This window comes from Diospyros lotus, chromosome 2, assembly GCF_014633365.1.
Source record: "Diospyros lotus cultivar Yz01 chromosome 2, ASM1463336v1, whole genome shotgun sequence".
NCBI lineage: Eukaryota > Viridiplantae > Streptophyta > Magnoliopsida > Ericales > Ebenaceae > Diospyros > Diospyros lotus.
The window spans coordinates 43,628,067-43,640,420 of record NC_068339.1 but is presented as its reverse complement, the minus strand read 5'-3'; the positions used below and the strand labels follow the sequence as shown (position 1 = coordinate 43,640,420).

The window sequence follows — 12,354 nt, the reverse complement described above, 5'->3', positions numbered from 1 at the left end:
CTTGAGTGTTTGAATATCTATTCAGCAGCTTGGCAATAAAGTCTTTTGATCCATAGCCATTTGATTGTACCATAGCCATCCATAAAAGTGTTCTTGGCATAATTATCTTGCACGGCAACTGCACTCATTCTTAATTTTATAAGAGGATATTAATCGCACAATGTGTTTTGGAGATATCAGAGTTCGAGTACACGATTTATGAGGACGACACCGACGTATCACGACCCGTTCTTTGTCATCTAAACTATGTCCAAAGGCATTCATAAAAATATTTTTTGTACATACATTATTTGTTTACTATTAACTTTTTACCAAAATACTATTTAGATGGTTAAATTTAACATTTATGATGATCTTTTGTATTAATAATTTATATTATATGTTATATTAATAAAAAATATATAAAATATTAATATAAAGGTCAAAACTTAAGTATCCAAATGATTTTTTAATCTTTACTGTTGTATTATTTTAACATGTCTTATCAGGAAAAGAGCCCAATAATGGTTGATAGCTCATGTAAGGGTTGTTTTTCGTTAAACAAACAAACAAACAAACCAATGGTAATCTTCCAAACTTGTATTTTTCTTTAATAGTAAAAAAGATTTTGCTAATGAGTGCACGTACATTTAAAGTTCAGCATTCGAATATTTTTATTAATTAATAAAATATTTTAAAATATTATATATATTTATTTTTTAAATAATTAAATACTAAAATCGAGATATAATAAATATATATTATTTCAAAAATAATAATCATTTATTACACCTTAATTATCACTTTAAACCGTAAATAATGCAATGGTTAGCACAAGGTCAATGGTTAGTATTACTTAAAAAAAAAAAATAAAGAGAGAAGAAAACATTGAAAATTTTCCGAGAAAAACAAGTCCATACATACTGGGAAAATACAACTATTAGCTGCAATATTTTAACTACAAACTGCTCTCATTTTCCCACCAAACTTTCCCGAGAATTCTAGAGGGAAACGCATACACAGTTGCTCCTCCCCGCATGTCACGGTGCAACGCCAGCATCAACTGTGATCTTTTCCTGCTTGCTGCCACCTGCAAATTCGAAAACACACCCAGATTCCCAGAATCAGCGGCCAGAACAGAAGCGGCAAATCTTGTGCAAGAATCAGAGGGAATTCGAATGGGGAAACTCACAGCGCAACGAGGAGAGCTCCGAGCTCTTCAACACGCGCAGCCGTTTCACAGTCGACACAAACATGCTGCAAATCACCCGAAAGATGAAACTTTTAAAGACGGGTTTTCCAAGTTCATACATACATGCAAAGATGGAATGGAGGAAGAAACTGTTATGAATGAGATGCATAGAGATCGGAGGCTTACTGCCATGGCACATCCCCGACGAGCATCCTGTCTCCTTCGTTATCCTCGTAAACGAGGGTATATTCCCCGCTTCCATCCAACAATCCTGTGATCCCTTTCTCGCCCTCTTGCCCGTTCGGGATTCCACCGGCTGAGGAATCTTTTTGAGCTAAACAAGATCGACAAGAGACAACCGAGTTAGCATCTCCACTGCAAGTATCAATCGGAAACTTTAAAACTGCAAGCACAATCAAAGTCCTTGAGTATTAGTATTTGCAAATAGCGTGAAGAAAGTGTGCAGTGATAGATTTCATCGTTCTGAAGCCCGGATATGATGCAGCTAACAAATTACCATTTACCATTTACATAATAAAGGGATCAAACTTTCAAATTCTAGGGCAAATATAGGAATATCGCATCAGATTCTGCTTGCAGCAGGGGAAAGAATCGATTAAGTCTTTTACTTATGAATAGGGTTTACGAGTTGACTAGGTAGGCGATTTATACCGGCAAGTAGGCCTCTGAAGAGCTCATCAACAGCAGAGGAGAGCTTTTCGTAGCTGTCAAAGGCTTTAAGATCCACTTTCCTTCCAATGGGAACTCCATCCATATTGATCTTCACAAATAAACCCTTCTGGAAGCTTTCAGCTGGTTTTTCAGTGGGAGGCTTGCTTGGGACAGCGTTTTGCGGTTCATTGATAGGCTTGGATGAACTGCTACTTGCAAGATTCCTTCGAAATGATCGAATTGGAGGCCATCCCACTACTGGAGCAGGGGCAGTTCTGTTGTTTTCAAATGTTTTTGGGCGTCGATCAGAAGAAATTAGATCAGAGAACATAGATTAGTCTCTCAAGAGGCAATTAACTAAGAGGTCTCTTGAGAAACACCCATATTTGCCAAAACAGATTAAATTGATTTTTCATACTAATGAAAGCAAACAAAAGCATGTAACAATGAAACATTGCCAGTTCTTTTATGATTTCAAAACCTGTTGCCTGTCTCAGAATGACTTGTTTAAAGGAATTTGTCCAATAAACTCAGTTTCAGAAAACAGCAAAACATAAACAGAATTAAAAAAAAAAAACAGAAAATGGGTTCCAAGTTTCAAGAATCATTGTCATATCAAAACAAAATCAAAGTTTGTATTAGTTTTTATTCCAAAAACTATATCCAAAAGGGTCAAAGGAACTTAACTAACAATGGAAGTTTCATTAGGCAACAGAAGAAAACAAGACAGATAATGGAGTTCCCTGTTTCAAGAATCATTATCATAACAAAACAAAAATCAGAGTTTGAATTATTTTCTAATCCAAAAACCATATCCAAAGGGTCAAAGGAACATTACTATCATTAACAGAAGGTTGAAAACATGGCATTCAAGATTGATAATTTCAACAGAGTACAACTATAAAACAACTGTAGCAAACTGCTGTTATTAATTAATTAATACCAGGTAAGAGTACAGTGTGTGAGAGTAAAAGGAAGATGAAAAAGGGGCTATACTTTCACAAAAGTGCTTATAAAAGCTAGAAAATAAATGAAAATAACAATAATATCCAAGGAACCCAGTTGGGAAACATTGAAAACACAAAGCAAAAAAGAAAAATAAAAATGCTTGGACCACAACTTCTAGCAAAATGTGCCTGAGTGTGAATATCCTCTGTCCAAAAGGGAAAACAACAAGGCAAGAAAAAAAGCTGGGGCTACCTTTTCTGAGAACTGCTGGGCACAGCTGGATTGGCAGAAGCTGGTGAAAATGCCTTCTTTTCTGCAGGCAAGTCTAAGGCTTTAGAGCCACAGGGCTGTGATGATTCCTTGGCCATAACAGGCAAGTTTTGTGGGTTTGATTGGAGATGAAGAAACGGAGCACCATTTGCCTGATTCAAAGATGACCACCCTGTGGTTTCTGAGAAAGAGAACTTGTGGTTTTGGCTATGGCTGCCATTTTTGTTCATCACCCAGCCATTCTCTGCGAATCCTCTCTTTGCTCCAGAGGAAGTATTGAGGTTTTGGATAGTATTGTTGGAGAAATAACCTTTTCTTGTGGTCCAATCTTCCCCTGGTGGAGCAAGCCTCAACTCAAGGCTTTTCTCCTCTGAAGATCCGTGGCTTCTCTCTCCATCTCTGTGAATAGCCCATTCTCTGTCTTTGTCTATCAAATCCAGCAGAAGCTTGTTTGGACCTCCCTCCATTTCCTTCTACAAGAAAGGACAAGAAAAACAAGAGAAAAATCACAAGAAATCAGAAAGAAGATTGAATAAACATCCATGATCCAAAACACGAACTTCTGTCCACAAACAACAGAAGAAGGAATCGCAAGAAAATAAAGCCAGCACCTGATCAAAACCTAGTGAACACCCAGATCTTTAAAGCAGGTTTGTTGGCACGAAGAATTGAACACCCAGATAGAAAAGTTGAAAGAAACCTCAAGGACTTCAACCCATCAGAGAGATGACAATCCAAGCACCATATAACAACGGCCTAAAGAGAGAGAGCTATAATAATAGCTTGTAGATTACAATCTTGCTGCTTTTCTTTGATTCGTCTCGCGTTAGTGAGTGGGTTGGGTTCTCTTCTCTAAAGAAATCTTTTGTAGGCTTCTCTGGCTATACAAATAGAGAGGAAGAGAGAAGCACGAGAGAGAGAGAGAGGGGGGAGAGATTCCCTTTGGCTTTAGGGACCCAGAAACAGGGATGCAATTAGAGCGTAACGCACGCAACCGGACGTCCCGAAAACATGTCGTTGTTGGGCTCAGCAAGCAAAAAAGCAAAGCAAGGCAGAGATTAAACTACTATTCTTTCTCTCTCTTATTTCAGCCCTGCCCTAAAGCCTACAACCGGCATGACATAATCCTGGAGCGAATTAGGCTTTGTTAAGCATAAGCAGCACACTACCCCAAACCTGCTCTTTATTATAGAGTCCTGTGCCGGAGAGAGAAGCAGCACCAGCAACGCAAGCCCATGCGAATGGCTAGCTACGGCGCTTAACCAAAGCAAAAAGCGCGCTATATATTTGTCAAAATGAGAGAGAGAGAGAGAGAGAGAGAGAGGGGGGGGGGGGGTGGGGGAGGGGGGGTCGAGGGGGAAAGGGATTGGGTGATTTAGAAATGGAGGGGCTTCCGCTTGTGCAATAAACAAGGAGGAAGAGAGGACCCATTGTTGCTTTTTCTCTCTCTAAATCAGCCTCTCCCTATATCTCTCTCTCTCTAGGTTAGGATGATAATGGAATTGGAAGACGTCACCGGTTTGCCACCTCTGGATGTAGATCATTGTGATGAGCACGGAGCCCCCTACTTAAGACCGTTGGATTAGACTTCTAGAGGTTGAGCTTCTACCTTTAAGAAGTAACTTATTGGGTTTTTTTTTTTTTTTAAAGATTCTTCACACAATAATAGCGGTTGAATTTACAATAATAACCATGTTATTTGTATTTCTTAAAATATAGAAAAGGTTTCACAAATATCAAAATAACGAAAATATCCCTCTTTTTCCTGTAAATTTTCTTTTCTCACCCAAACCCATGAGAGGCACCTCACTTCTCTCTCTTTCATTTCTTTGACCGCTTCCAACAATTGTCTGTTGTTGCCATCTTGTCATCGTCTTTGCCTCGCCTTATCTTTTGCAAGCAAATTGTCGCTAAGGATGGAGTAGCAGTCGCACGTGAAAGATGAGGCGACAAGGCAAATGCAACAACAAACAATTATTAGAGGTGGCCATGGGAAGAGAAGAAATAGAAAATAAAAGGATAATGTGATTTCTAGAGTCAGCAAATAAACCAACACGTCTGAAAAGTAGTTTTGTGTTCAGTTCGATAAAAATTCATTTAATTTTGTTCTTTAACATAAACGGGTTAAACTTAAGTCTAATTTTGAAACTTTTGCAAACAAATCGATCTTAATTCAATAAAACTCGTATCATTAAAAATGACTTGATTAAATGTTCATGAATACTAATAGACTCTATTAAAGTCTCATATATATGTTCAATTAGAAGTTTTCGAATAGTTCATAACCAAACTCATTTATAAATATATAATTTAATATAAAATTAAATTATTATAATAATATAATTAAAATAAATATGTTTAAATTATTATATATTAATTTAATTATTTAATATAATATATATATATAATAAAATAAATTTAAACAAAATAACATATTTTGACAAAATCTAACCTACTAGCGAGCCCCAATCTCGAACTTACCAACACACATTCGAGCTTATGTTAAGATCGAGCTCAACTTGTCAAAAGTTAAAGAGCCTAGTCGGAGCCTAAATTCTTTCACATGAATTAAACTCAAGACTAAAAACTCACTCACAAAGCAAGTCTATTTCTAACAAAATAGCATTTAAATGAGAATACTTTAATGTTGATCCTATTATTTTACTAAAAATATATCTCTAAGTAAATACAAGCCTGTATTCTTTTAGGTCAGTAAAACATGAAATGACGATAAAGGCCTTGAACAGGGTCACAAATTACAATATAATAATAATAATAATAATAATCAAGTAATGCAACCGAAGGTCAGTGGTGGACGGGGGGTGGGTGGCATTGCTTGGCCGAAGTCAAACCTCTAAAACTCTAATTAGCGACAACTCACACGTGCACCAATAGTCCCACGCAAGTAAGTGACATTAAAAGAAGACAGCTTCAATTATTAATATTAATATTATTATTGGTAAGTACCAAACAATCTCCCAACCCAACACTCCAAGCTTACCAATTATGTAACGTTGAAATGATGCTCCTTACATCTTACTGCAAATCCTAGTCTTGGGCCTTTGGTTTGTTCGGTGGTTTGTTTTCTTAAGGTTCCTTGCGCCTCAAACGTTTGACAAATCCAAGGGGCGCCGGGCTGTGTTATCGTTGCACATCCAAATCTAATTTGCCCAATTGTATCCCTGTCTGCCCAACAAACAAGTTAATGCTAATGAAAGCTTTTGTCTTTCTCAAGGCTATTAAAATATTTTTTAAATTAAAATAAAAAATTATTAATTTTTTATTTTTAATTAAAAGACATATATATCATTTTTCTTATCTTCAAGATAAATTTATTTTAAAAAAATTAATTTATCTAAATAATTTTAAATAAAAAATTATGAGATTTTTTTTAAAAAAAATATATTAAATAAGATACATATCATACTCTATTTAATAAAATAAATATTAAATTTTAATTAATAGGACACGTATCATGTCGAGGTACTTTCTTTCTAAAAAAAATATATATATATATATATATGGAGGGTATGTTTATAAATATGCATAATTTTGAGGGGTTCCTTGTCAAAATTAAACATTAATATTTTTAATTAATCTTAAAAAATAAATTTTAGATAAAATTTTCTTGTTTTGTTAAAATTTAAATTACAAAAATATCTACTAAAATGGCCAAATCAAGTGAGTCAGGGAGTAGCGTGGAGATAAACATCACGCAAATTCAGGAGGGTAATTCGGTCAATATGCACTGTCCTCTTGGAGTGTGCCGAATGAACCGGCGATGCTGTCGGGTGTTGCAGCCAAGTCCCAGTCATCCACGCATGCAGCGGTAGTGGACGCGTGTCAGCCCTCGAAGGCCGTCACGTGTACAAGAGGGGGAGTGGACAGGAAATCGCCAACGCCAAAAGTACAAGAATCCCGCGCGTGGTAAAGGTGACGATGTCACTTTTGGCGTCCGACCACCCAACATGCTCGACCTTTAAGGGTTGGTCGGCAGGGGAATGTTAGTCTCACCCACTTTCTCATAATTTAACCTTTTTCTTTAAGAAAAAAAATAAAGGAAACAATGGCAATAAGCAGCATTATTCCACAGCCAAATTGCTTAATAGGGTATGATAAGCTCTAAGTTCCTGTTTTTGAATCAGCCTTATTCTCTACCGTTTGTCGTTAGCGGACTCGGTGATATTATTTTACTGTTTATAGATATTATTTTATAATAACGTTACAACTAAACTTTCATATAAATATATATTTAAAAAATTATAATAACTCAGAATTTAATCCAATCCTATCCTCATCTTATAACCACAGTAAATGGATAAGAATGGGAACGCAATTTGGAAAGACGGCGCGCGTGCACCAATTCCCTTTTTTTTTTTTTTAAACAAAAAGGTTATTATTTTAATTAGAAAAACATTATTATTTTGAAAATTAAATTGGGTTAGGAGTCAATCCTATCGGCTGTATGGAGTGGAAGTCAGTCAACAGATTACTTTATATTTTTCTTCCAAATAATAAGGGTTTATTAGTCCTAGGAAATATTAATATTTTTTATTTCTTAATTTTAATTGTTATTAAATAATTAATTAATTTTTTCATTGAGAAGTATTTTAATTTTATACTATGACTTAAAAAATATTTAAATATTTGTCACAAACCATAAATAGTCACTTAATTAAGGAAATAATTGAAAATTTAATTATGAACCAAACTAATTATGGGAAAAAGGAAAATTTAATTATGAGCCAAACTATTACTAAATTTATAAACCCAATAAATAAGCTTACTTTTCCCCTATTTGTGTATTTGTATTGTACGCGTGGCAAAGGATAAAAGTCGTGCACGAAATGATGGGCCCCACTTTGTAATGGAAGTCAGTCAGTCACTCAGTCAGTCAGGGGCGCACTAGTACTACCGTGTGCCTACCGACCATCACAACTTGCCCCCCTCTTGTCAATTACAGTCATCCCCTGTTCTCATCCCCCCTCCAATCCCAGCCGTCCATCTCTCCACCCATGTCCACCCAACACAATTTCTTATCAGAAATTAAATTAACTTTTAATTAATTTATTTAGCTTACAATTTCCTTTTTTATATGACCAAACAATGTATACCCAAAAAGAGTATTTAATATCGTGTATTTAAATTTTATAAATTAATAATATATAATTAATTTATAATATCACGTCAACGCAATAATAACATAATATCCCGACCACTCAAAGTAGAGGTCTACTCGGCTGCCTCTTTTCCTTTCCTTCATGAGTTATTTCTCCACGTTTTCAACAATTTCATGTCTTTTAGGCTATCCACCAACATCATCTCAAAATGCCCTTTTGTGTCCATTTTCTCGTGGGACCTTTCCTTTGTTTTATACCAATTAAGATGATTTTAATATATAAAGGAAGATAAATAGATGTATTTATAAAATGAATAAGTCTATAATAAAAATTAAAAATTATAAAAACACTTTAAAAAGAGTGATTTGAAAAAGAAAAAATGATTTGTGGTGGTATTATGAGATGCTATTTTTAGTAAAAAAAAAATGATTAATATGAGAAAAGCTTGATTCGAAAATAAGTGAGGCAAAGAGCAATGATTATGCTTTTATGGCAGGCAGCCGATGATGGGTCCGGGTCGGGCCCAGGCCCGGAGTTTGTTCTTCGCTTCACTGATTGCAACCATCACTGTTGTTTGAAAGATATTAATGCATCATAGCTATCTGTTCTTTCATTGTTCTTCTCTGTCCCACGCGCCGCTCCCATCTACAGTTTGTGCGTGGGCTTTGGGACCCATCTCTTTTTTTGACCTTATTTTAATTAATAAAAATGATTTTATATATTTATTTAATATAAATAATTCCCCAATCATCGTGTATGTTGGATGAATTTATTTAATATATATTTTAAAAATAAAAATTTAAATTTGAGATATGTGAATAATAATAATATTAAAGTCATATTTTTGTTGTATTATAGTCTAAAGGGCAAAAGAGTTGACTCGGGAAATGAATTTAAAATAAAATGAAAAATATAAATAGAAAATTGGAAAATATGCTTCATTTCTAGATAATTTATGAGAAATAGATATAAATGTGATTTAAAATTCAACCCAAATTAGGGTCAAATTTGAGATGATTAGAAGCATGCCCAACATTGATAGCAACGACTCGGAAGCTTGTCTTTGTTTAAAGAAAGAAATGCTAGGATTGGTGGTTCTCTCACTAGCTGTGGCGGGCTGGCTGGGATGCAATGAACCTAGATGCAAGGCACTGTTTGGCCATGCCAAACAAGTCACTCTGTTCTTTTGTTTTCCAACCCTAATAGGAGGGAGATTATTCTAGTTAACGGCCCCCATGATTATGGGTTTAAGGAGTCTACTCACTTTTGATTGAGGGGTCACTTCCTTTTCAAATCCCGAGGGAGGGTTAAGTCAAAGATTACATCGATGACAACAATGATAGATATCATTCTACATAAAACTTGAAAAATATACCAAGTTGCCAAACAGTGCCTGGTTTGCAGAGCATCCTTAATAATGAACCTTCATTTCTCCATTCTAATCTACACTCAACTTTACCCCCATAACAAATTAATTATTTATTTTAATTCTTATTACTACAATTATTATTAAACTTTAATTTTTATTACAATTTAATTATTCGTGAAATTCTGTTAAAAAAAAGTGAATAATACCCATTAATATAAACCCAAAAATTAATTAATGTTTAAATTAACATAAACCTTATAATTAAGCAAAGGGAGCACTAGGATCATAAAGGGTCTCTTTTGATATTCTTTTTTTACAAACTTTACATAAAGCCCTTATGCACGGATGCATGTTGTGATACAAAACAAACAACATCGAATTTATATCCCAATCCCATTCCCAAAACATGATTGAAGATGCTAATTGGTAAAGATGGGTATTGCCTTGCCTTATTCTCCACCCTTTCTTCACATTTATGCTCACTTAACTAAACCCTCTCAATTTTCCACCACTTTTTCATTTATTTTTTTATTTTGGGAATGAAAGGTGCGACGACAGGGTCTATAAAGATAAATAATTCAAGAGAATCATTATCGTATGATATGTTATGAATTTGAACTTTTTAAACTCATTAATATAGAAGCTGGCGAATGATTTGCACGTGTCAATAAATTTGTGGTAGTGAGAATGATTCTACAAATAGGGTTAATTGTGATAATTTTATGTACCTGTATCATTAGTTGATTATAAAAGAATATGAATCGAGTAATGACATAATTTAGTCAAGTAATTATACTCATTAATTAAGTATGAAATGGGATTAAAATAAAAAATTTCTAAATTAAATCATATAATTTTAAACTTGTAAAAGGAGGGACCAAATGTGAAAAGTAGAAGCATGGATGGATAAACATTAATTAAAGCAAGGGCAAATGAAGGGTCCCAATTTGGCTTGGGAAATTGGGGGAGTTTAACGTAGACATAAGTATGGGCTAGTGGGGTTTAGTGACTTGTCCACATAAAAAGCTACCCATATTCCCCTCTGCGCATGTATGTCCAATTTGGGTTTAAGATTTACTTCAAAAACAGTATTCTACTAAAATTTCTTACCCAATATATATATGTATGTATAATTTTTTATAATTGTAAGTTTTTATTTCTTAATTTATGATTAATTATTGATGATAATTTGAAGATTAATCATCAAAATCTACCCCGATGAGCATACTTACAAGAAGATGGAGGGCTAAAGTTTTTTGATTTAACCTCTAATGTTTAAGTTAATAAGGAGTATCAACAAATAAGATGTAAAAAATACGATGAATTAAATGGCTCTACATAAAGCGTCATGCTCTCTCTATGTAGGTTAGGCAAAGTAAGATAGCTTATCTCATTTTCAAGGCTTTTGAATTTAATATATAAGGGTCGATGGAGAATCTCTCAAGCTAGAGCTGAATTACGATGAATCTCCCAAACTAATTTTGATTCCTTCAAGATTGAAATATAAGAGTTAAATTTATTGACTTATTTATTAAATTTGGGTTAAATAATAGATCACACATTGATTTATGATTGAATGGACCAAAAATTAAATTCTAAAAATATATTTGCAAAGTAAAATTTTACATTACATACAAAGATGAACGTTTTTTAATGTGAAAGTCTTGTGTACTTGAAGTCATTTTTATATAATTAATTATGAATTTAATTTTAGTATAAAAGCTATATTATATTAGCCAACTCTCAAACCCCAACTACCTTCCCCAGGAGGAAAGGGGTACAATTAAGATCCATAAATTTCCACCCAAATGTTCATTTATTTCTTCCATCTTTAGAATGTTGGGGTCAAGCTGCATCAAGGGAAGAGGTCTTTTGGGGGTGTTCCTAGAAAGTACCATGCCCATTTGGTTGAGGGTTTCATTTATTTATTAAAAATCATAGTCTTCTAAAGTTTTTATATTAACAATGTTATCTAAATAATTTAAAATTAATATCTTACTAATATCAAATGTCATGACAACTTTTGGGTAAATCACAACTAGACCACTTATGATTTTAGTTGTTTACAAAATCCATTTTTGAAAGAACATGACTTTCGTACTTTGATGGGTTTTTGAAATTCTTTCGATGATCTATATTTTATAATAAAATAAATGTGAGAATGGTTTGTTAAAAATCTAGAATTTTTACTTGATTCTGAATGTATTAGGATGGTTGATATCATTAGATCTGAGAGTTTTTTAAAAACAAAAAATATATTTAAAAATAACCCAAATTAAATAGAATTTACATGCAATTTATCCTAATTTCCACATTTTTAACAGTTAATATAGAGAAAATATCAATGGTTTTGCATAAAGCTTGAGTGCAAGAATCATGTTGATGAGAGGTTGTTTCAGTTCTGGAAGTAAGTGGCTTAATATCATGATTGCTAAGGGTTTAAATTTTCAACTTTCAAGTAATCTTTGTTCTTTCTTTAAGAGTACATCACTTCCATCCCTTTCACATCCTTTGCTTATGTCTACCCTCCAATTAAAAGGACTCCATTAGTACATACATACTTCTACTAATTCAATAATAACCTAATATGATCAATCTTGTTGGTCATTTTTCTCCATTTTATAATTTTTATCTTATTTAATTTTATAATAATTTTTCATTAAGAAGTTTACCTAAAGCTCACGTAGCAAACATGCACTATATTTCATCACCAGACGTAATTGACCAATATCTTATTGTGGTAAAATTTTGTTAACAATGTCATTAATCTCCAAATTAAAATCATGGGTGGTGTGGCTCCAGAC

At 33.7% G+C, this 12,354-nt stretch overlaps 1 protein-coding gene across 3 annotated transcripts; it reads right to left on the bottom strand.

The window, feature by feature from the left end:
• Positions 1 to 849: 849 nt before the first annotated feature.
• Positions 850 to 4,388, bottom strand: LOC127795734 (auxin-responsive protein IAA26-like). Of its 3 annotated transcripts, none has more exons than XM_052327601.1 (6): positions 3,673 to 4,388; positions 3,044 to 3,531; positions 1,844 to 2,118; positions 1,358 to 1,574; positions 1,172 to 1,236; positions 850 to 1,069 (listed from the first exon to the last, which is right to left on the bottom strand). In XM_052327601.1, the coding sequence occupies exons 2-6, from the start codon at positions 3,526 to 3,528 to the stop codon at positions 1,020 to 1,022; spliced, it is 1,092 nt and encodes a 363-aa protein (XP_052183561.1). In that variant the 5' UTR covers positions 3,529 to 3,531; positions 3,673 to 4,388; the 3' UTR covers positions 850 to 1,019. The 3 variants fall into 3 exon arrangements, with proteins under 3 accessions (XP_052183561.1, XP_052183560.1, XP_052183562.1); XM_052327600.1 differs by having other exon boundaries at positions 3,044 to 3,534; positions 3,673 to 4,386; XM_052327602.1 differs by having other exon boundaries at positions 1,358 to 1,505; positions 3,044 to 3,534; positions 3,673 to 4,379.
• Positions 4,389 to 12,354: the final 7,966 nt, after the last annotated feature.